The sequence below is a fragment of the Oncorhynchus keta genome, chromosome 35 (assembly GCF_023373465.1).
Source record: "Oncorhynchus keta strain PuntledgeMale-10-30-2019 chromosome 35, Oket_V2, whole genome shotgun sequence".
NCBI classification, from domain to species: domain Eukaryota; kingdom Metazoa; phylum Chordata; class Actinopteri; order Salmoniformes; family Salmonidae; genus Oncorhynchus; species Oncorhynchus keta.
In genome coordinates this window covers 49,728,589-49,754,343 of record NC_068455.1, presented here as the reverse complement: position 1 = coordinate 49,754,343, position 25,755 = coordinate 49,728,589, and the positions used below count along the sequence as shown (strand labels likewise).

General features: G+C 45.2%; 1 protein-coding gene across 1 annotated transcript in view; it reads left to right on the top strand.

Moving 5' to 3' along the window:
• LOC118368593 (MAM domain-containing glycosylphosphatidylinositol anchor protein 2-like) overlaps positions 1-25,755 on the top strand; it is a 227,606-nt gene that overhangs the window by 181,846 nt on the left and 20,005 nt on the right. Inside the window, exon 11 of the mRNA XM_035752822.2 lies at positions 24,097-24,274. Coding sequence (XP_035608715.1) covers positions 24,097-24,274 — 178 coding nt within the window. The remainder of the gene's footprint in view (positions 1-24,096; positions 24,275-25,755) is intronic.

Here is a 25,755-nt window from a genome sequence, read left to right as displayed (position 1 = left end):
GAGGCCGTAGGAGGTCACCAACCCAGCAGCAGGACCGCTACCTCCGCCTTTGTGCAAGGAGGAGCAGAGCCAGACCCCTGCAAAATGACCTCCAGCAGGCCACAAATGTGCATGTGTCTGCTCAAACACCCAACATAGTGCAGGACGTTTGGCATTTGCCAGAGAACACCAAGATTGGCAAATTCACCACTGGCGCCCTGTGCTCTTCACAGATGAAAACAGGTTCACACTGAGCACATGTGACAGACGTGACAGAGTCTGGAGACGCCGTGGAGAACGTTCTGCCGCCTGCAACATCCTCCAGCAGACTGGTTTGGGCCAGTCATGGTGTGGGCTGGCATTTCTTTGGGGGACCGCACAGCCCTCCATGTGCTCGCCAGAGGTAGCCTGACTGCCATTAGGTACCGAGATGAGATCCTCAGACCCCTTGTGAGACCATATGCTGGTGCGGTGGGCCCTGGGTTCCTCCCAATGCAAGACAATGCTAGACCTCATGTGGCTGGAGTGTGTCAGCAGTTCCTGCAAGAGGAAGGCATTGATGCTATGGACTGGCCCGCCCGTTCCCCAGACCTGAATCCAATTGAGCACATCTGGGACATCATGTCTCGCTCCATGCTTTAGTCCAGGTCTGGGAGGAGATCCCTCAGGAGACCATCTGCCACCTCATCAGGAGCTTGCCCAGGCATTGTAGGGAGGTCATACAGGCACGTGGAGTCCGCACACTCTACTAAGCCTCATTTTGACTTGTTTTAAGGACATTATATCGAAGTTGGATCAGCCTGTAGTGTGGTTTTCCACTCACTCCAAATCCAGACCTCCATGGGTTGATCAATCTGATTTCCATTGATACTTTTTGTGTGATTTTGTTGTCAGCACATTCAACTATGTAAAGGCAGGGTAGCCTAGTGGTTAGAGCATTGGACTAGTAACTGGAAGGTTGGAAGTTCAAATCCCTGAGCTGACAAGGTACAAATCTGTCGTTCTGCCCCTGAACAGGCAGTTAACCCACTGTTCCTAGGCCATCATTGAAAATAAGAATTTGTTCTTAACTAACTTGCCTAGTTAAATAAAGGTAAAAAAAAGTATTTAATACAAATATTTCATTCATTCAGATCTAGGATGTGTTATTTTAGTGTTCCCTTTATGTTTTTGAGCAGTTTATATATACAGTTGAAGTCGGAAGTTTACATACACTTAGGCTGGAGTCATTAAAACTTGTTTTCAACCACCCCACAGATTTCTTGTTAAGAAACTATAGTTTTGGAAAGTTGGTTAGGTCATCTACTTTGTGCATGGCACAAGTCATTTTTCCAACAATTGTTTACAGACCGATTATTTCACTTATAATTCACTGTATCACAATTCCAGTGGGTCAGAAGTATACGTACACTAACTGGACTGTGCCTTTAAACAGCTTGGAAAATTCCAGAAAATGATGTCATGTCTTTAGAAGCTTCTGATAGGATAATTGACATCATTTGAGTCAATTGGAGGTGTACCTGTGGATGTATTTCAAGGCCTACCTTCAAACTCGATGCCTATTTGCTTGACATCATGGGAAAATTAAAAGAAGTCAGCCACGACCTAAGAAAAATAATTGTAGACCTCCACAAATTCAGGTCATCCTTGGGAGCAATTTCCAAACGCCTGAAGGTACCACGTTCATCTGTACAAACAATAGACACCATGGGACCCCACAGCCATCATACCGCTCAGGAAGGAGATGCGTCTCCTAGAGATGAACGTACTTTGGTGCGAAAAGTGCAAATCACACTGGAACAACAACAGAGGACTTTGTGAAGATGCTGGAGGAAACAGGTACAAAAGTATCTTTATCCACAGTAAAACTAATCCTGTATTGACATAACCTGAAAGGCCGGTCAGCAAGAGAGAACCCACTGCTCCAAAACCGCCATTAAAAAAACAGACTACGGTTTGCAACTGCACTTGGGGACAAATATTGTACTTTTTGGAGAAATGTCCTCTGGTCTGATGAAACAAAAATAGAACTGTTGGCCATATTGACCATTGTTATGTTTGGAGGAAAAAGGGGGAGGCTTGCAAGCCGAAGAACACCAACCCAATCGTGAAGCACGGAGGTGGCAGCACATGTTGTGGGGGTGCTTTGCTGCAGAAAGGACTACTATTTTATACCCCATGCATACTTCCAAGTTGTGGAAAAATGGCTTAAGGACAACAAAGTCAAGGTATTGGAGTGGTCATCACAAAGCCCTGACCCCAATCCCATAGAACATTTGTGGGCAGAACTGAAAAATGCTGTGTGAGCATGGAGACCAACAAACCTGACTCAGTTACACCAGCTCTGTCAGGGAGAATGGGCCAACATTCACCCAACTTATTGTGGGAAGCTTGTGGAAGGCTACCCGAAACGTTTGACCCAAGTTAAACAATTTAAAGACAATGCTACCAAATACTAATTCAGTGTATGCAAACTTCTGACCCACTGGGAATGTGATGAAAGAAATAAAGCTGAAATAAATCATTCTCTCTACTATTATTCTGACATTTCACATTCTTAAAATAAAGTGGTGATCCTAATTGACCTTAGATTGGGAATTTTTAATAGGATTAAATGTCAGGAATTGTGAAAAACTTTAGTTTAAATGTTTTTGGCTAAGGTGTATGTAAACTTCCGACTTCAACTGTGTATATATATATACTCAGCAAAAAATAAACGTCCTCTGTCAACTGCGTTTATTTTCAGCAAATGTGTAAATATTTGTATGAACATAACAAAATTCAACGACTGAGACATAAAGTGAACAAGTTCCACAGAAATGGAATAATGTGTCCCTGAACAAAGGGGGGTCAAAATCAAAAGTAACAGTCAGTATTTGTTTAACACTTTTTTGGTTACTACATGATTCCATAAGTGTTATTTCCCAGTTTTGATGTCTTCACTATTATTCTACAATGTATAAAATAGTAAAAATAATGAACTCTCTTGAATGAGTAGGTGTGTCCATACTTTTGACTGGTACTGTATAAAGCCAAGGCAACACTGCAGTCCAGCGCGACACCACTGAAGGGCCTAGTGCGGCAACAAGCTTTGGACATTAAAGAGAGGACTACTCCGTGTTTATACATCCTGACAGAGCATAGAAAAGGAGGAGATGTGGAGAAATGCCAAGTCCAAGTCGCAGCGAGTTTCCACGCCTTGGCCTCGAGTGCTCACAGTGTGTTTGTCATCCTTGGCATCATTAGCCTGGCCTCATTGTCATCGTCATCAACTGACTGTGCATTTGCAAACATGTCTTGTGTCAGAATTAGTGTGGAGGATAAAACAATTGGGTATTGCTCAAACAGATTAGAACGAACTCAAGGCTAATTGGTTCCATTTTAATGATTTAGTGATGTTTGCTTTTTGCGAGAAAGAGGCCTTGGATTGAATTCTCCCCGGATTGTTATTTACTCAGAGTAAATGATTTTCCCCCTCATCTCCTGTGGATTTGAGGCCTAGTTTTCTGTATCCCGATGAATCGCAGAGGAAGTGAGAGGGGGAATTTGCATGAGAAGGGATCTCTTTCTTCTTCTGTCTCTTTCTCCCTCTACCTTTCTCTCCCCCTTTACACAACAATATTTGCAGAACGATGACTTGAATAAGAAGTGAGAGTCGTTTCCATGGCAACACTGCGTTGTACCTCCAACAGGCATTGCATAGCAGAATACAAAAAGGGCAGTGCTGATTGTAGTTGAAGAGACTTCAATAAAGAGTTTTTGCAAGTTCTTACCCTGACATTGGATTTCTTCATAGTCACTATTTTGGTGGATCACATGACATTTTGTCTAACTGTGTATGCAACCATACATGAGAGTCAGTGTCTGCTCTCTCTCTCAATATCTCTAAGCAGTAAATGCTGAAAGGTGGGTGCATATTTATAGAGGACATAGCATTGAGTCACGATTTTAATTATCATAAAAAGAACCATGCCATTCAAATCACCATTATCACCGTGAATGACCCTAACATGGAACGTTAATGGCTCTTATCTTCTCTACCTCCTACCTGCAACGCGGGCAATCATCAAAATGAGCCGATCTATAGCTAAAGGACTCCTGACATCTCCAGGTGTGATAAGTACAATTTTTGTCTTGGTCTGTTATCTAGTACTGTATTTTTGCTAGCGAGGGCCATCTACTTTTAAGTGTGATTCTGATTCCCAGAAGCCTACTTGACATGTGAACTGCTGACTGCTCATAACTTGCAGCTGATTGTTGACACATCAACCAGGATTAAGGGGCAATTTGTGACTGTTTTGTTAATCAGTACCTGTATTGGAGAGGGAGTAGTTTCTCCTTTTTACGTTATTCTCAGATCTAATTTTACTATTTTGTAGCTTTGTCAACTATGTGTGTTTTCTTTTCCTGTTCGCTCCTCTCCCTGTAGCCTTTACAGATGCCCCCCACCCCATGGCTGCAACCCTTCTAATTTACTGTACCCTGCTGGCACCACCCCTGTACAATTCATGTTCTCTGGCAGCGTTTGGAACTGACGATCTAAGGTCAAGAACGCAGAGTTCAGTCCATAGACCTTTTGACCCTGACCGACACATGGATCACCGCAGAGAACACTGCTATTCCAGCTACTCTCTCTTCATCTGTGTTCTTTCATAGTCTGAGAGCATCTGGTCATCACTGTGGTGGCACAGGGCTACTCATTTATCCTAAGTGGAGATTTTCTATTTTCTCCCTCCCTCACTCACCTGTTCATCTCCTCTAGAATTTCATGCTGTCACTTGTCCACTCAAGCTTAACATTGTTGTCATCTATTGCCCACCACGTGCCCTTAGAGAGTTCCTCAATGAACTTGACACCTTGATAAGCTAATTTCCTGACGATGGCTCACCGCTCATTGTAATGGGTGAATTCAACGTCTGCCTTCGATTTATTTATTCCCACCTTTCTTTCCTCTCCTTGCCTCTTTTGACCTCTCCCTTTCCCAGTGCCCTCCCACTCACAAGGCAGGCAATAGACTTGACCTAATCTTTACTAGAGGCTGTTCGTCTACTCACTGCAACCTTTGAAAAGAAGGTTGATGACATCCGTTCCTCATTCACTCAGCCTATTGAGTCCACTGGTCCCACTCACACAGAACTACCCTACGCCTTGACTTCTTTCTCCCCTCTGCTGACATATCTGCCAGGCACGCAGAGATGCAATCCTGTGATGAGTGGCCGCTCGTCAACCTGCCCATTAGACCCCATCCCTCCTCCCTACTGCAGACCATCTCTGAAGATCTACCCTCATCAATCAATCCCTGACCACTGGCTGCGTTAAACTTCTGACTTCAAAATGGCCAGCCTCGCTCCCCTCTGAAGTCAAAAACTACGGACCCTTCTTTATTTTCTTTCCAAAACACTCAAAGATCATCTCTGTGTGCCTGGCAGATATCTCAGCCAACCACATCAAGCTCAACCTCGACAAGACAGAGCTGCTTTTCTTCCCAGGAAAGGCCTGCCCGCTCCAAAGACCTCTCCATCACAGTTGACAATTCCACGGTGTCCCCCTCTGAGTGCAAAGAACCTTGGCATGACCCCTTGTCATGCCAACACCTTGTCAGTCTCCGCAAACATCAAAGCAGTGACTCGCTATGCTCAAACCCTACACCCCAACCCGAGTACTCAGTTCTGCCACATCTGGTCTCTTGGTGTTTCTACACCTACGGGAGGGCAGCTCCTGCTCAGCGCAGTCAAAGCTCTTCTCTGTCCTGACACCCCAATGATGGAACCAGCTTTCCCCTGAAGCTAGGACAGCGTAGTCTCCCTGCCCATCTTCTGAAAACATCGGAAACCCTACCTCTAAATTATTAATATATAAATAACACATCACTGGAGTTGATGAACCAACCTGCATATGTATTCCCCAGAAAGCCAGGCTAATGACGCCAAGGTCAGCATTCTAGGAAATTAAATATCAGGCTGGTGCATGAGTTGGTTTGAGGCAGGAGGGGGCAAGAGGAGACAGGAGGATTCAGGAGGAGGCTGTTGGAGCTGGAGGAGACCGATAGAGACGGGAGGAGGCTGGTGGGGCAGGAAGAGGCAGGAGGAGACAGGTAGAGAGACACCATGAAGTTTGGATATCATTCTCTGTCCTCAAGGATAGACAGTCATTTCAGCTTTATACAACCGATTTCTATTTGTAACAGTCGGAACGTTCAGATACTTTATAAATATATTGTATAGAACAGATATGAGCCCTGTCCTCAAGCATAGGGAGTCATATACGTTACATTTCTAACTGCAACGTTAGGCACATGGTGTGTAACACCATCTTCTTTTTGAGTGGATATGTCTGCAGTCCCAGCCCCCTCAGCCCAGGGGCGAGGGCAGTGCTCATACTCAAGGATGTGTTAAAAGTCAAGTGCCGTCTCAGACGAGGTCGATAGTCCCTTGTGCTTCTCGGGGTGAAGTGCTTGAATGGCAGACTGAGCTGATAACTTGCGAACATCTCGACAACATGGGACCTAAACTGGAGCGGAAGAGCAGTGTCGTGTATTTTGGAATATTCCAAAGTGCCATTTGTAAAGTGCATGCAATGCCATTTTAACAGCACATAGTTTCTTTAGTTGTACGGATGCCCATGGTCAAACGAAATGCTTACTTGCAGGTTCCTTCTCGACAATGCAACAACTATAAGAAACAATAAAAGATAAGAATACGAACATAAAGTAAATGGCTCAGTAGAATGGAATACATTTTTTTGCCTAAGTATATTACTGGAAGGCATAATTTATAGTCCAATATTTACACGTGTTATGGGGGATTGGGGAGGCAGTATTTTGCAATCAAGTCTAATATCAGCAGTTGTGATGTGTGTGTCTGTGTGCGTGAGTGAGTGCATGTGTGCTAAGGTGTGGAGAATCACAGCAGGTGGTCAGTCCAGTTCAAGTGTTCAGCAGTCTGATGGCTTGTTGCCGACTTTGAGGGAGAGGTTGTCCTGGCACCACAATGCCAGTGCACTTACCTCCTCCCTATAGGCTGACTCGTCATTGGTTATCAGGACTACAACACTGGTGTTGTCAGCAAACTTGACGATGGAGTTGGTGTCGTGCAAAGCCACGCATTCCTGGGTGAACAGGGAGTACAGCAGAGGACTGAGGACACACCCTTGGGGTTCGCCTGTGTTAAGAGTCAGTGTGGAGGAGGTGTTGTTGCCAATCCTCACAGCCTGTGGTCTGCCTGTCAGGATCCAGTTGCAGAGGGTGGTGTCCAGACCCAGGGCTCTGAGCTTGGTCTCGAGCTTGGAGGGATCAATAGTGTTGAAAACTGAACTGTAGTGAATGAACAGCATTCTCACATAGGTGTTCCTCTTATCCAGATGTGTTAAGGACATGTGGAAAGCAAAGGAAATGGTATCTTCCGTGTATCTGTTGGAGCGGTAGGCAAATTGGAATGGGTCCAGTGTGCCAGGCATGCTGGCGTTGTTGGGCTATGACAGCCTCTCAAAGTACTTCATGATGACCGGGGTTATAGTCATTTGGGCATGTTACCTTTTTTTCTTGAGCACTGGGACTATATTGGTCTCCTTAAAGCAGGTGGGGACTACAGGCGCAGGTGGAAGAAGTCAGAATACACCCACCGCCTGGTCAACACACACTCTGAGGACATGGCCAGGGATGCCATCTGGGCCAGCGCTTTGTGAGTATTCACTATTTTGAGAGTTTTCCTCACATCAGCCTCAGAGTGCGAAAGTACCAGGTTGTACGGAGCAGCGACAGTCTTCCTGGATGGCTCGGTATTGTCTGCCTCGATGTGAGCATAGAATGTGTCAAACTCGTCTGCAAGGAAGGCTTCTGTGGGTCTTCCTTGCAGGCCCACTGAAGTCCGTGACAGTCTGTAGTCCTTGCCACGTGTTGCGAGTCTGAGTTGTCACATATCAGTTCAAGTTTGAATCTCTATTGTCTTTTTGCATCCCTAATGGACACATGCGTTGTCTCTCAGTACACATAGCCCTATAGGTAGAATTGGCAACCCTTTGCTTAACCTCTTGAAGCTAGTGGGCACTATTTTTATGTTTGGAAAATAACATTCCCAAAATAAATGGCCTATTTCTCAGGACCAGATGCTAGAATATGCATATACTTGACAGCTTAGGATAGAAAACACTCTAAAGTTTCCAAAACTGTAAAAATATTGTCTGTGTATAACAGAACTGATTGCAGGCAAAAGCCTGAGAAAAATCCTTACAGAACTGATTGCAGGCGAAAGCCTGAGAAAAATCCAATCAGGAAGTGACTCTTATTTTGAAACCCCTGTGTTCCTATGCATCCCTATTGCCCATTGAAAGGGATATCAACCAGATTCCTTTTCTATGGCTTCCCTAAGGTGTCAACAGCCTTTAGACATAGTTTCAGGCTTTTATTTTGAAGAATGAGCGTGAACGACCACATTGCGTAAGTGGACAGGTGGGGGCTCTCAGAGTGATTTGTGTGCAAAAGAGAGAGGCGGCCATTGTTACTCCCGGTCTTAGTGAAAAGCCAACTGTCCCGGTTGATATATTATCGAATAGATATTTGAAAAACACCTTGAGGATTGATTATAAAAAATGTTTGACATGTTTCTGTGTACATTATGGATATAATTTTGAATTTTTGCCTGCGTTGACGTGACTGCTCTTTCCGGTGGATTCCTGGGCATAACGCACCAAACTAACGGAGGTATTTGGATATAAAAAATATCTTTATGGAACAAAAGGAACATTTGTTGTCTAACTGGGAGTCTCGTGAGTGAAAACATCCGAAGATCATCAAAGGTAAACAATTAATTTGATTGCTTTTCTGATTTTCATGACCAAGTTACCTGATGCTAGGTGTACTTATTGTTTTGTTATCCTATCGATAAACTTACACAAACGCTTGTATTGCTTTTGCTGTAAAGGATCATTTCAAAATCTGAGATGACAGGGTGATTAACAAAAGGCTAAGCTGTGTTTTTCTATATTTCACTTGTGATTTCATGAATATGAATATTTTCTAGTAATATTATTTGACTATTTGATTATTCAGCGTTGCTAATGACAAATATACCATATAACATTTCGATCTAGGGTCCATGCGGTAACCCATACAAATGGTATTAGAACACATACTGTAGTATTATACTGTAAATCTCTACGGCTCAAGTGGACAAAAGAACAGGCAAGATGCAAGTTTCCTGGTATGACCTGTAGACGTGGAACTAAGAAGATAGCTGAGGCCATAACCATGTAATTGGATGTGTGGAAGATGGAAATGTGCTTAGCGGGGTAACAGGAGCTGTAGGAGGAAAAAAGTCCTGATGAGAACACTGTGGGCCTCACAGGTCACCCGCTCACTTCCTACCAGCGGCACTCTCCATTGGTCGAATTCTGGCTTCGACCAATCATCTTCTATTTGTCGGCTGCTATTTGTCGAGAGAGCCGTGCACCACGACGAAACGGCACTCTAGGAAAATGGCCAGCATGCTAATTGTTGTAGCCAAGATCAACAGCCATTAGCTGCAAACCACGGCTCAGGGGTTGGCCACATAAACAAGTGTTGTTGTGCCTCTGGCATGGAAAGAGAATGAGTTGAGATGGTGTAAGTTGTTACTGGTGTTGAATGCATAAAAACAATTGTCACTCATTTTGAGTGACATGAATACAATGTTTAATACAATGTTTAAAGATGTTTAGTAAAGAACGAAAACTGAATCTATTATTTTGGCCTAACCCTGATGTAAAGTTCATAGGTATCAGATGCACAAATGAGGATGTGAACATAAGTACAGTAAATATTTTTTTTTTGCATCAGTGAGATACAATATACATGTAGTTGTGTTTGGTGTACAGTTACATGCTGTGTCATGTATTGTCATGTATTGTCATGTATTGTCATGTATTGTCATGTCTTGTCTCTGTGCTTTCTCTTCTCTTCGTTTCCCCCTGCTGGTCGTATTAGGTTACTTTCTCTCTCTCTATCTCTCTCTCTCTCTATCGTTCCGTTCCTGCTCCCAGCTGTTCCTCATTCTCCTAACGACCTCGTTTACTCTCTCACACCTGTCCCCTCTTTTGCCCTCTGATTAAGTCTCTATTTCTCTCTCTGTTTCTGCTTCTGTCCTTGTCGGATTCTTGTTTGCTTTGCCCTTGTTCCGTCCTGTCGTATTCTGCCTCTTCATCAGATACTGCGTGTGAGCAGGTGTCTCTATCCTCTACGACCCGCGCCTACCCGAAGGGACCTGCAGTCTGTTGCCGCTAGCCCTGCAATTCTCCTCTACTACTAGAAGGGGGACTCTCCTGTAAAGATAGAGGATTTATGTTTTCCCTGTTTGGACATCTCCTGTAAAGATTGAGGATTTATGTTTTCCCTGTTTGGACATTAAAAGACTCTGTTTCTGTTAAATCGCTTTTGGGTCCTCACTCACCTGCATAACAGAAGAATCCGACCAAGAATGGACCCAGCGACTTCGGATCCTCGCTACTCAGCCGTCGAGATCCAGGGAGCGATGCTAGGCAGACACGAGCAGGAATTGTCTGCTGCTCGACATGCCGTTGAGACCCTGGCCGCCCAAGTCTCCGACCTCTCAAAACATATTCACAATCTCCGCCTCGATCCACCAGCTTCCGAGTCTCCGGAGCCCAGAATTAATAACCCACCGTGTTACTCTGGGCAGCCCACTGAATGCCGCTCTTTCCTCACCCAGTGTGATATTGTGTTCTCTCTCCAGCCCAACACGTACTCCAGGGGTACAGCTCGTATCGCCTACGTCATATCTCTCCTTACTGGACGGGCTCGTGAGTGGGGCACGGCAATCTGGGAGGCAAGGGCTGAGTGTACTAACCAGTATCAGAACTTTAAGGAGGAGATGATACGGGTTTTTGATCGTTCAGTTTTTGGGAAAGAAGCTTCCAGGGTCCTGTCTTCCCTATGTCAAGGTAATCGATCCATAACGGATTACTCTATAGAGTTTCGCACTCTTGCTGCCTCCAGTGACGTGAACGAGCCGGCGTTGCTCGCTCATTTTCTGGAGGGTCTCCACACGGAGGTAAAGGATGAGATTCTCTCCCGGGAGGTTCCTTCCAGCATGGATTCTTTGATTGAACTCGCTATTCGCATAGAACAACGGGTAGATCTTCGTCACCGAGCTCGTGGAAGAGAGCTCGCGTTATCCGTTCCCCCTCTCCGCATCACTACCATCTTCCTCTACTGGCTCAGGTGCTGAGCCCATGCAGCTGGGGGTATTCGCATCTCGACTAAGGAGAGGGGAACGGAGAGTCACCAACCGCCTCTTTCTCTATTGCGGTTCCGCTGGTCATTTGTCATTTCATGTCCAGTAAAGCCAGAGCTCATCAGTAAGCGGAGGGCTACTGGTGAGCGCTACTACTCAGGTCTCTCCGTCAAGATCCTGTACTACCTTGTCGGTCCATCTACGCTGGACCGGTTCGGCAGCTTCCTGCAGTGCCTTGATAGACTCTGGGGCGGAGGGCTGTTTTATGGACGAAGCCTGGGCTCGGGAACATGACATTCCTCTCAGACAGTTAGGGGAGCCCACGGCCATGTTCGCCTTGGATGGTAGTCCTCTCCCCAGGATTCAGTGTGAAACGCTACCTTTAACCCTCACTGTCTCTGGTAATCATAGCGAAACCATTTCTTTTTGATTTTTCGTTCACCTTTTACACCTGTTGTTTTGGGTCATCCCTGGCTAGTGTGTCATAATCCTTCTATTAATTGGTCTAGTAATTCTATCCTCTCCTGGAACGTTTCTTGTCATGTGAAATGTTTAATGTCTGCTATCCCTCCTGTTTCTTCTGCCCCCTCTTCACAGGAGGAGCCTGGTGATTTGACAGGGGTGCCGGAGGAATATCATGATCTGCGCACGGTCTTCAGTCGGTCCAGGGCCACCTCCTTCCTCCTCACCGGTCGTATGATTGTAGTATTGATCTCCTTCCGGGTACCACTCCCCCGGGGTAGACTATACTCTCTGTCGGCTCCCGAACGTAAGGCTCTCGAAGATTATTTGTCTGTTGCTCTCGACGCCGGTACCGTAGTTCCTTCCTCCTCTCCCGCCGGAGCGGGTTTTTTTGTTAAGAAGAAGGACGGGACCCTGCGCCTCTGCGTGGATTATCGAGGACTGAATGACATAACGGTTAAGAATCGTTATCCGCTTCCCTTATGTCATCAGCCTTCGAGATCCTGCAGGGAGCCAGGTTTTTCACTAAGTTGGACCTTCGTAACGCTTACCATCTCGTGCGCATCAGGGAGGGGGACAGTGGAAAACGGCGTTTAACACGCCGTTAGGGCACTTTGAATACCGGGTTCTGCCGTTCGGTCTCGCTAACGCTCCAGCTGTCTTTCAGGCATTAGTGAATGATGTACTGAGAGACATGCTGAACATCTTTGTTTTTGTTTACTTTGACGATATCCTGATTTTTTCACCGTCACTCCAGATTCATGTTCAGCACGTTCGACGTGTTCTCCAGCGCCTTTAGAGAATTGTCTTTATGTGAAGGCTGAGAAGTGCGCTTTTTATGTCTCCTCCGTCACATTTCTCGGTTCTGTTATTTCCGCTGAAGGCATTCAGATGGATCCCGCTAAGGTCCAAGCTGTCAGCGATTGGCCCGTCCCTAAGTCACGTGTCGAGCTGCAGCGCTTTCTTGGTTTCGCGAATTTCTATCGTCGTTTCATTCGTAATTTCGGTTAGGTGGCAGCTCCTCTCACAGCCCTTACTTCTGTCAAGACGTGCTTTAAGTGGTCCGTTTCCGCCCAGGGAGCTTTTGATCTCCTCAAGAAGCGTTTTTACATCCGCTCCTATCCTTGTTACACCTGACGTCACTAGACAGTTCATTGTCGAGGTTGACGCGTCAGAGGTGGGCGTGGGAGCCATTCTGTCCCAGCGCTCCCATTCTGACGATAAGGTCCACCCTTGCGCGTATTTTTCTCATCGCCTGTCGCCGTCGGAACGTAACTATGATGTGGGAAACCGCATGAACTGCTCGCCATCCGCTTAGCTCTAGGCGAATGGCGACAGTGGTTGGAGGGGGCGACCGTTCCTTTGTCGTTTGGACTGACCATAAGAACCTTGAGTACATCCGTTCTGCCAAACGACTCAATGCGCGTCAGGCTCGTTGGGCGCTGTTTTTCGCTCGTTTCGAGTTCGTTATTTCTTATCGTCCGGGTTCTAAGAACACCAAGCCTGATGCTTTATCCCGTCTCTTCAGTTCTTCAGTAGCCTCCACCGACCCGAGGGGATTCTCCCTGAGGGGCGTGTTGTCGGGTTGACTGTCTGGGGAATTGAGAGGCAGGTAAAGCAAGCACTCACTCACACTCCGTCGCCGCGCGCTTGTCCTAGGAACCTTCTTTTCGTTCCCGTTTCTACTCGTCTGGCCGTTCTTCAGTGGGCTCACTCTGCCAAGTTAGCCGGCCACCCCGGCATTCGGGGTACGCTTGCTTCTATTCGCCAGTGTTTTTGGTGGCCCACTCAGGAGCGTGACACGCATCGTTTTGTGGCTGCTTGTTCGGACTGCGCGCAGACTAAGTCCGGTAACTCTCCTCCTGCCGGCCGTCTCAGACCGCTTCCATTCCCTCTCGACCGTGGTCTCACATCGCCTTAGACTTTATTACCGGTCTGCCTTCTTCAGCGGGGAAGAATGTTATTCTAACGGTTGTCGATAGGTTCTCTAAGGCGGCTCATTTTATTCCCCTCGCTAAGCTTCCTTCTGCTAAAGAGACGGCACAAGTCATCGTTGAGAATGTTTTCAGAATTCATGGCCTTCCGTCAGACGCCGTTTCGGACAGGGGTCCGCAATTCACGTCTCAATTTTGGAGGAGTTTTGCCGTTTGATTGGGGCTTCCGTCAGTCTCTCTTCCGGTTTTCACCCCCAGTCTAACGGTCAAGCAGAACGGGCCAATCAGACTATTGGTCGCATCTTACGCAGTCTTTCCTTTCGAAACCCTGCGTCTTGGGCAGAACAGCTCCCCTGGGCAGAATACGCTCACAACTCGCTTCCTTCGTCTGCGACCGGGCTATCTCCTTTTCAGAGTAGCCTCGGGTACCAGCCTCCTCTGTCCTCGTCCCAGCTCGCCGAGTCCAGTCCCCTCCACTCAGGCTTTTGTCCAACGTTGTGAGCGCACCTGGAAGAGGGTCAGGTCTGCACTTTGCCGTTATAGGGCGCAGACTGTGAGAGCCGCTAATAAGCGTAGGACTAAGGGTCCTAGGTATTGTCGCGGTCAGAGAGTATGGCTCTCCACTCGTAACCTTCCCCTTATGACAGCAAATTGACCCCGCGGTTCATTGGTCCGTTCCGTATTTCTCAGGTCGTTAATCCTGTCGCAGTGCGACTTCTTCTTCCGCGACATCTTCGTCGCGTCCACCCGGTCTTCCATGTCTCCTGTGTCAAGCCTTTTCTTCGCGCCCCCGTTCGTCCCCCCCCGTCCTTGTCGAGGGCGCACCTATCTACAGGGTCCGGAAGATTATGGACATGCGTCCTCGGGGCCGTGGTCATCAGTACCTAGTCGATTGGGAGGCGTACGGTCCTGAGGAAAGGAGTTGGGTTCCATCTCGGGACGTGCTGGACCGTTCGCTGATCGATGATTTCCTCCGTTGCCGCCAGGTTTCCTCCTCGAGTGCGCCAGGAGGCGCTCGGTGAGTGGGGGGGTACTGTCATGTATTGTCATGTATTGTCATGTATTGTCATGTCTTGTCCCTGTGCTTTCTCTTCTCTTCGTTTCCCCCTGCTGGTCGTATTAGGTTACTTTCTCTCTCTCTATCTCTCTCTCTATCGTTCCGTTCCTGCTCCCAGCTGTTCCTCATTCTCCTAACGACCTCGTTTACTCTCTCACACCTGTCCCCTCTTTTGCCCTCTGATTAAGTCTCTATTTCTCTCTCTGTTTCTGCTTCTGTCCTTGTCGGATTCTTGTTTGCTTTGCCCTTGTTCCGTCCTGTCGTATTCTGCCTCTTCATCAGATACTGCGTGTGAGCAGGTGTCTCTATCCTCTACGACCCGCGCCTACCCGAAGGGACCTGCAGTCTGTTGCCGCTAGCCCTGCAATTCTCCTCTACTACTAGAAGGGGGACTCTCCTGTAAAGATAGAAGATTTATGTTTTCCCTGTTTGGACATCTCCTGTAAAGATTGAGGATTTATGTTTTCCCTGTTTGGACATTAAAAGACTCTGTTTCTGTTAAATCGCTTTTGGGTCCTCACTCACCTGCATAACATGCTGACTACACCGGCACGCGTGTGCCATGCCATTGCGCACATGATGATATTTTTTTCCTTTAGCGTCCCAGATAAAGCTAAATATTTTTTTGCTCATATGATTTCAAAAACAAATCATCAGGAGTCTGTCTACTACCTATTGAAATTCATTGTGGAGAGCTCATTTATATCAGAATGTTGATCGGATCATCATCTAATTGGCATTCACATAACTCTTAAATATTTTCCTGGTGGATGGGGATATTGCAAATTTAATCGAAGTTTAAAGGGGGAGGACAACTTATTTTTAACTAAGACAAAATCATTTATAACTGAATTTTTTCATAATAATATGGGTTCAGCAAATACCCTTATTGTTTGGGATACTTAAAAAAAGAATATATTTACATATTTTATTTTACCCTTATTTAACCAGGTAGGCCAGTTGAGAACAAGTTCTCAATTACATCTGCGACCTGGCCAAGAAAAAGCAAAGCAGTTCAACACATACAACAACACAAAGTTACACATGGAATAAACAAACATACAATCAATAATAATATAATAGAAAAGTCATCACACCAGTGTGTGCAAATGAGGTAAGAATTAGGGAGGTAAGGCAATAAATAGGCTGTAGTGGTGAAGTAATTACAATTAAGCAATTAAACACTGGAATGGTAGAATGTGCAGAAGATAAATGTGCAAGTAGAGATACTGGGGTGCAAAGGAGCAAGATAAATAAATAAATACAGTATGGGGATGAGGTAGATTTAATGGGCTATTTACAGATGAGCTATGTACAGGTGCAGGGATCTGTGAGCTGCTCTGACAGCTGTTGTTTAAAGCTGGTGAGGGAGGTAAGAGTCTCCAGCTTTAGTGATTTTTGCAATTCGTTCCAGTCATTGGCAGCAGAGAACTGGAAGGAGAGGCGGCCAAAGGAAGAATTGGCTTTGGGGGTGACTAGTGAGATATACCTGCTGGTGCTACGTTTGGGTGCTGCTATGGTGACCAGTGAGCTGAGATAAGGCGGGGCTTTACCTAGCAGAGACTTGTAGATGACCTGGAGCCAGTGGGTTTGGCAACAAATATGAAGCGAGGGCCAGCCAACGAGGGCATACAGGTCAATTTGCTGTTGGAGGCTATGAGAGTTGGAGGCTATTTTGTAAATTACATCGCCGAAGTCAAGGAGGGTATGTTTGGCAGCATGAGTGTAGGAGGCTTTGTTGCAAAATAGGAAGACGATTCTAGATTTCATTTTGGTGATGTTTAATGTGAGTCTGGAGAGTTTACAGTCTAACCAGACACCTAGGTATTTGTAGTTGTCCACATATTCTAAGTCAGAACCGTCCAGAGTAGTGATGCTAGACGGGCGGGCAGGTGTGGGCAGCGATCGGTTGACGAGCATGCATTTAGTTTTACTTGCATTTAAGAGCAGTTGGAGGCCACGGAAGGAGAATTGTATGACATTGAAGCTCGTCTGGAGGTTAGTTAACACAGTGTCCAAGGAGGGGCCAGAAGTGTACAGAATGGTGTCGTCTGCATAGAGGTGGATCAGAGAGCAACATCATTGATGTATACAGAAAAGAGAACCTTGCCTGTAAGCCAATGCCACAGATGTTAGTTAATTGAGACACGATATTATGTGTGTAGGAAATCTGAGTATGATATTGTATGATATTGGATGGGATTTAGTGAGCGTGTGTACGATGTCTGTTTAAAAGTAAGACTATAATGTGTGATGTCCAATCAATAATAACTCCGCCAATTTGCATTGTTGAGTGTCTATTTGTGTAACATGTAGTGCGTATAGCCTTAATATTCATGATGATAATTATAATCCATATCATATCACTGTCACAGTTGCATCATGATCATTGAAAAACACATCCCAGCATTTCCATAGCAATTGACGTTTCACATGATCATGAAAGAGACCTTGCATTACTCTAGAGACCGTTTCACTACAGTACAAATGTATTTCGTACAATATGTTATTATTCCCCAATGCCCCTATTTTGATATCTTCCCCTTGCTTGTTGTAAACATATATAAACTTGTAGACAAATACATAAAAAAGATAGACAAACATATACTCAATTATAAAACATTTCTTGACAATAGAGAGAGCGTGAGAGAAGAGGGAGAGAAGAGAAAAGAGCGTGAAAGAAGAGAGTGAAATCAGGTGTGTGTTTGTGTGTATATACAATATATATGTGTAAGCGAGCATGTAATTGAGTACGTGTGTGTTCATATCCACTTCATAGTGTTGAGATATTTTTATATCTGAACCTGTAGAATTTAGTACAGCCATGGTGTTATGGAGCTGTCTCGGGAATAGCTGTCAAATCAAATCAAATGTATTTATATAGCCCTTCGTACATCAGCTGATATCTCAAAGTGCTGTACAGAAACCCAGCCTAAAACCCCAAACAGCAAGCAATGCAGGGGCGGCAGGGTAGCCTAGTGGTTAGAGCGTTGGACTAGTAACCGGAAGGTTGCAAGTTCAAACCCCCGAGCTGACAAGGTACAAATCTGTCGTTCTGCCCCTGAACAGGCAGTTAACCCACTGTTCCTAGGCCGTCATTGAAAATAAGAATTTGTTCTTAACTGACTTGCCTCGCGTGTAGAAGCACAGTGGCTAGGAAAAACTCCCTAAAAGGCCACAATCTAGGAAGAAACCTAGAGAGGAACCAGGCTATGTGGGGTGGCCAGTCCTCTTCTGGCTGTGCCGGGTGGAGATTATAACAGAACATGGCCAAGATGTTAAAATGTTCATAAATGACTAGCATGGTCAAATAATAATAATCATAGGTAGAACAGTTGAAACTGGAGCAGCAGCACGGCCAGGTGGACTGGGGACAGCAAGGAGTCATCATGTAAGGTAGTCCTGAGGCATGGTCCTAGGGCTCAGGTCCTCAGAGAAAGAAAGAGAGAAAGAGAGAATTAGAGAGCACACTTAAATTCACACAGGACACCGAATAGGACAGGAGAAGTACTCCAGATATAACAAACTGACCCTACCATCCCCGACACATAAACTACTGCAGCATAAATACTGGAGGCTGAGACAGGAGGGATCAGGAGACACTGTGGCCCCATCCGAGGACACCCCTGGACAGGGCCAAACAGGAAGGATATAACCCCACCCACTTTGCCAAAGCACAGCCCCCACACCACTAAAGGGATATCTTCAACCACCAACTTACCATCCTGAGACAAGGCTGAGTATAGCCCACAAAGATCTTCGCCACGGCACAACCCAGACAGGAAGATCACATCAGTGACTCAACCCACTCAAGTGATGCACCCCTCCCAGGGACGGTATGATAGAGCCCCTGTAAGCCAGTGACTCAGCTCCTGTAATAGGGTTAGAGTGGAAAGAGGGGAACCGGCCAGGCAGAGACAGCAAGGGCGGTTCGTTGCTCCAGAGCCTTTCCGTTCACCTTCCCACTCCTGGGCCAGACTACACTCAATCATATGACCCACTGAAGAGATCAGTCTTCAGTAAAGACTTAAAGTTTGAGACCGAGTTTGCGTCTCTTACATGGGTAGGCAGACCATTCCATAAAAATTTAGTTCTATAGGAGAAAGCCCTGCCTCCAGCTGTTTGCTTAGAAATTCTAGGGACAATTAGGAGGCCTGAGTCTTGTGACCATAGCGTACGTGTAGGTATGTACGGCAGGACCAAATCTGAGAGAAACGTAGCAGCAAGCAGTAACAGTCACCTACTGCTGTAAAGAGTTTGTCCACAATGAGAAAGGCACCCTTCTCTCTCTGTTGCCCTTATACCGGATACAGTTTCTTATAATGTTTGTTTATCTCCCTTGGAAATTGAGACAGAATTTGGTCCCTTTTAAGCTCCTTTCCTCTGCTCTTGATCAGCTCCTTTTGTTGGTAGTGCTCAAATTTGGCAATGATCGGTCTTAGCGCCTGGCCACACAGACGCTCCCGAGCAGTAACATGTAAACTCAACAAAAAAAGAAACATCCTCTCACTGTCAACTGTGTTTATGTTCAGCAAACTTAACATGTGTAAATATTTGTATGAACATAACAAGATTCAACAACTGAGACATAAATTGAACAAGTTCCACAGACATTTAACAGAAATGGAATAATGTGTCTCTGAACATAGGGGGGTCAAAATCAAAAGTAACAGTCAGTATCTGGTGTGGCCACCAGCTGCATTAAGTACTGCAGTGCATCTCCTCCTCATGGACAGCACCAGATTTGCCAGTTTTTGCTGTGAGATGTTACCCCAGTCTTCCACCAAGGCACCTGCAAGTTCCCAGACATTTCTGGGGGGAATGGCCCTAGCCCTCACCCACCGATCCAACAGGTCCCAGACGTGCTCAATGGGATTGAGATCTGGGCTCTTTGCTGGCCATGGCAGAACACTGACATTCCTGTCTTGCAGGAAATCACGCACAGAACGAGAAGTATGGCTGGTGGCATTGTCATACTGGAGGGTCATGTCAGGATGAGCCTGCAGGAAGGATACCACATGAGGGAGGAGGATGTCTTCCCTGTAACGCACAGCGTTGAGATTGCCTGCAATGACAACAAGCTCAGTCCGATGATGCTGTGACACACCGCCCCAGACAACGACGGACCCTCCACCTCCAAATCGATCCCGCTCCAGATTACAGGCCTCTGTGTAACGCTCATTCCTTCGACGATAAACGCAAATCCGACCATCACCCCTGGTGAGACAAAACCGAGACTCGTCAGTGAAGAGCACTTTTTGCCAGTCCTGTCTGGTCCAGCGACTATCTGGTCGGTGTGCCCATAGGCGACGTTGTTGAAGGTGATATCTGGTGAGAACCTGCCTTACAACAGTCCTACAAGCCCTCAGCCCAGCGTCTCTCAGCCTATTGCGGACAGTCTAAGCACTGATGGAGGGATTGTGCATTCCTGGTGTAACTCGGGCAGTTGTTGTCATCCTGTACCTATCCCACAGGTGTGATGTTCAGATGTACCGATCCTGTGCAGGTGTTGTTACACGTGGTCTGCCACTGTGAGGACGATCAGCTGCCCATCCTGTCTTCCTGTAGCGCTGTCTTAGTCATCTCACAGTACGGACATTGCAATTTATTGCCCTGGCCTCATCTGCAGTTCTCATGCCTCCTTGCAGCATGCCTAAAGCACTTTCACGCAGATGAGTAGGGACCCTGGGCATCTTTCTTTGGGTGTTTTTCACAGTCTGTAGAAAGGCCTCTCTTGTCCTAAGTTTTTATAACTGTGACCTTAATTGCCTACCGTCTGTAAGCTGTTAGTGTCTTAACGACCGTTCCACAGGTGCATGTTCATTCATTTTTTGTGGTTCATTGAACAAGCATGGGAAACAGAGTTTAAACCCTTTACATTGAAGATCTGTGAAGGTATTTGGATTTTTACTAATTATCTTTGAAAGACAGGGTCCTGAAAAAGTTACTTTCTTTTTTTGCTGAGTTTGTGTAAATTTATTTTGCAACACTTGCTTGCGCATCTTGGTCAGTGTGGTCAGCATGTGTTGTCCTCAAATGTTTACAATACAGTAAACCTGGCAAGGCAACTGTACAATGAATCGCTTAATACTTCCAAACATTGGGCCTCACTAAAGGCTGCAGTGCATTCAGAAAGTATTCACTCACACCCCTTGACTTTGTCCACATTTTGTTGTCGTATCCTAAATTTAAAATTGATACCATTTAGATTTTTTTGACACTGGCCTACACACACACTACCCCATAATGTCAATGTGGAATAATGTTTTTTTTTTCTCCATTTCTACAAGTTAATACAAAATGAAAAGCTGAAATGTCAATAAGTACACAACCCCTTTGTTATGGCAAGCCTAAATAAGTTCAGCAGTACCCCACATATACAATTATTTTTAAGGTCCCTCGGTCGAGCAGTGAATTTCAAACATAGATTCAACCAAAAAGACCAGCGAGGTTTTGCAATGCCTCGCAAAGAAGGGCACCTATTGGTAGATGGGTAAAACAAAATCTGACATTGAATATCCCTTTAAGCATGGTGAAGATATTAATTACACTTTGGATGGTGTACAAAGATACAAGTGTCCTTCCTAACCTTCCTTCCTTGCCAGAGAGGAAGATAACCCCTCAGTAAAAAAGGGGGTGTAAAAATTAGTGTTGACTTATTTCAACCCAGGATGAGTATTTTCAACATTATGAGGAGTCAATGAGCTCTAGTGTCGGAATTAAAATGGAGTGTAAATGGAGGCAGAGTACGACCCTGCCTCACACAGGAAGCGGCGCAGGTCCTAATCCAGGCACTTGTCATCTCCCGTCTGGATTACTGCAACTCGCTGTTGGCTGGGCTCCCTGCCTGTGCCATTAAACCCCTACAACTCATCCAGAACGCCGCAGCCCGTCTGGTGTTCAACCTTCCCAATTACTCACGTCACTCCCGCTCCTCCGCTCTCTCCACTGGCTTCCAGTTGAAGCTAGCATCCGCTACAAGACCATGGTGCTTGCCTACGGAGCTGTGCTTGGGAACGGCACCTCAGTACCTCCAGGCTCTGATCAGGCCCTACACCCAAACAAGGGCACTGTCGTTCATCCACCTCTGGCCTGCTCGCCTCCCTACCACTGAGGAAGTACAGTTCCCGCTCAGCCCAGTCAAAACTGTTCACTGCTCTGGCTCCCCAATGGTGGAACACACTCCCTCACGACGCCAGGACAGCGGAGTCAATCACCACCTTCCGGAGACACCTGAAACCCCACCTCTTTAAGGAATACCTAGGATAGGATAAAGTAATCCTTCTCACCCCCCTTAAAAGATTTAGATGCACTATTGTAAAGTGGCTGTTCCACTGGATGTCATAAGGTGAATGCACCAATTTGTAAGTCGCTCTGGATAAGAGCGTCTGCTAAATGACTTAAATGTAATGTAATGAGTGTAAAATGATGCAGTCATTGCTGTGTAAATTAAACTCAATTCAGTGAAATTAAAAAATGTTTGTGTGAATTTTAACACCATTTTGAGTCAAAAGTACTCTGAAAATGTGACACTACCTGTAGAGTAACTTCAACACTATGTAGACTGAGACCAAATGTTATCTGAAACAGTGTTGAATTCAACTCTATGGGTATTAAATTAACACTTTTATTTTTTCTGTGTACAAATAATCCAAAACATGCATCCTGTTTGCAACAAGGCACTAAAGTAGTATTGCGAAACATGTGGCAAACCGATTTAACTTTTTGTCCTGAATATGTTTGTGTTATGTTTGGGGCAAATCCAATACAACACATTACTGAGTACCACTCTCCATATTTTGAAGCGTAGTGGTGGCTAGGGCCGTCGCCACACCGGCGGTCACAAGTCATGAAGGCAGTCAAATTCCACATGACCGTTTAGTCGCGGTAATTAGGGTTCTCCAAGCTCTGATGCTGCTGCTTGTCATTAGTAGCCTACAAAAACCTGCTAACTGCCTGGTACTCGGCACTCTATTGTCCTTGTAATCACTCTGACATCAATGCAAATGTATTTGAAAATCTAATCAAACACTTCATGGGAGGCCATGAGCTCATGTCGCTCAACATTTCTATAGGCTATGAAATTGCGGGAGAAAAAGTGATGGCCGCTAATAAAAAGACGAGAATCCCATCAGCTTTCTATGGGCTCGGCCTACTATATTTATTTCTCAACTTCCCTAATATTAAGCACATTGCTTACAGTGCATTCGGAATGTATTCAGACCCCTTGACTTTTTCCACATTTTGTTAAATTGTTCTAAAATGTATTCAATATTTTTTTCCCTCATCAATCTACACACAATACCCCATAATGACAAAGCGACAACCAGGTTTTTTTTTGTTTTTTTGTAAGTGTATTAAAAAGAAAAAAAACGATACCTTATTTACATACATTTTCAGACCCTTTGCTATGAGACTCAAAATTGAGCTCAGGTGCATTCTGTTTCCATTGATCATCCTTAAGATGTTTATACAACTTGATTGTAGTCCACCTGGGGTGAATTCAATTGTTTGGACATGATTTGGAAAGCCTAGCACCTGTCTATATAAGGTCCCACAGTTGACAGTGCATGTCAGAGCAAAAACCAAACTATGAGATCGAAGGAATCGTCCGTAGAGCGCTGAGGCAGGATTGTGTTGAGGCACAGATCTGGGGAAGGCTACCAAAAAATGTTTGGAAGAAGTTTGGAACCATCAAGACTCTTCCGAGAGCTGGCCCACCCGGCCAAACTGAGCAATCGGGGGAGAAGGGCCTATGTCAGGGAGGTGACCACTCTGAACAAGCTCCAAAGTTCCTATGTGGAGATGGGAGAACATTCCAGAAGGACAACCATCTCTGCAGCACTCCAGCAATCAGGCCTTTATGGCCAGACGGAAGCCAATCCTCAGTAAAAATGCACATGACAGCCCGCTTGGAGTTTTCCGAAAGGCACCAAAAGACTCTCAGACCATGAGAAACAAGATTTTCTGGTCTGATGAAACTAAACTTTTTGGCCTGAATGCTAAGCGTCACATCAGGAAAAAACCTGGCCCTATTTCTACGGTGAAGCATGGTGGTGGCAGCATCATGCTGTGGGGATGTTTTTCAGCAGCAGGGACTGGGAGACTAGTCTGGATGAATGGAGCAAAAGAATCTGAATACTTTCCGAAGACACTGTATGTTGCACTATCCAGGTGTGGAAATACTTTAAAACTTTTACTCGAGTAGTATTTTACTGCGTGACTTACTTTTACTTGAGTCATTTTCTATTAAGGTATCGTTACTTCTACTCAAGTATGAGAATTGAGTACTTTCTCCACCACTGTCGATTAGTATGGATTTTAAGGATGTTTTCTTTGACCTTGAGTTCAGAAAGGGGATCAATGGGAATTGATTATAATGTGGGAGCATTACAAAAGGGGATTCTAATGATTTTAATGATTCCTATGTTTTGTCTAGACGGGCCAGTCGAGGTGGTGGGAGCAGGAGATCCCCATGGAGGGAGCAATTGCCAAGGGCGAGCTGATCACCCACAACCTGACGGAACTCATCAAGCCCGAGGCCTACCTGGTCCGCCTTACCCCCATCACACGCTTCGGAGAGGGAGACTCCACAGACAGAATCATCAGATACAGTGGTGAGCAGAAATCATTCTGTCTAGTTGGACTGTACATAATAGATGCTGTGTATGCTCACAATGTTATATTGTAGTATACTAATGTACTTGACCCTCATCATTGTACAGACTATGTTCTTCAGTAGGGACTAGCATGGCCATGTATGCGCACAATTGAGTATTGTATTGTTGTATATTGTACACAATGTATGTGACCCTCAGCATTGTACTGTAAAGACAGAATGTTCTTCAGTAAGGACTAGCGCCATATGTGACATGGGCATAATGTTCTATGTAGACCAGGGGTGTCAAACATATGGCAGGCTGGTTTGCGTAAAACAAAACAAAAAAAAATGGGGGGGGGGGACAAACTCAATATACTTTAAAATGACCAAAACCAAATCTGTGTCGAAATGATAATGGACCTACATTCATACAGTTTCTCGACTGTGTCCAGCTCGCTAATAATCAACTAAAGGAAAGATGGAGAGTCAGTGAGTGTCAACAATTACATTTTAAAAAATGGATAGAGGACTATGTTTTTAAAAATTTTTGATGGCGTGGAAATGTAACACATTTTCAGTGTGGCCCTCCGGACCTCATTGAAGACCATATGCGTACCCGGGAGAAAATTTATTTTGACACCCCTGATGTAGACTATTAGCATTGATTACTAGGTCCTATCCTAGCCCTGTATGGATGTTGTCATAATTACACAGTCATGTAAACATGGCTTGAAGAAAATATCACAGTAAGAGCCACTCAGACGCTGTCATATTTTGTAAGTATTATATGATAATAGGGACCCCTACTGGTTGGGAAAATATAATTACATAGGTCACTGACTGAGTAAAAGTGTTCATATTTAAAATGAGGAAGTAAAGCATTAAAATGAAGTCGACAGGCAGACAAACTTAAAAGCATCAGGAGTCATCCATGAAGGATTTCAGCCGAGGGTACAAACTTAAAGGAATTGTGAATGAAATGCAATTTTAATGTAGTTGGGGGGGGCGGATTTAATTTTAATTATTTTAATCTGTTATTACTGGTCTTTATGTAGACAACGTTCCACACCAGAGAAGAATCATTGTCTACTCTCATTTACTGTTTTGTCTCAATCCATCCTCTTTTTGGTACATTCTTACAAAGGGAATGAAAAGAGTCACAGAAAATGTCTGCCCAATCCACCTGTTCAACAAATGAACTCCTTTCAAGACTGGACAAAAGGCTGCGGAATCAGAATTACAGCCTGAGCATTGCTTTAATGCTTCAACACCAACACAGATGGAAGCCCTTGTAGTGCAGCACAATAAACAATTGTGTCCAGGATTTGAGACCTCTTTCTCCCAGGCATGAATAGCCTGGGTCTATGCTAGTTCCACCCTTTGAAATCCACGCCCTTTGAAATCCACGCCTGGTGCAAACCTACAGCTGTCAGCCCTAGCATGTGAAGTATGCACGCACGCACACAGCCAGCTAGTTCCACCCCATAGAAACACAAA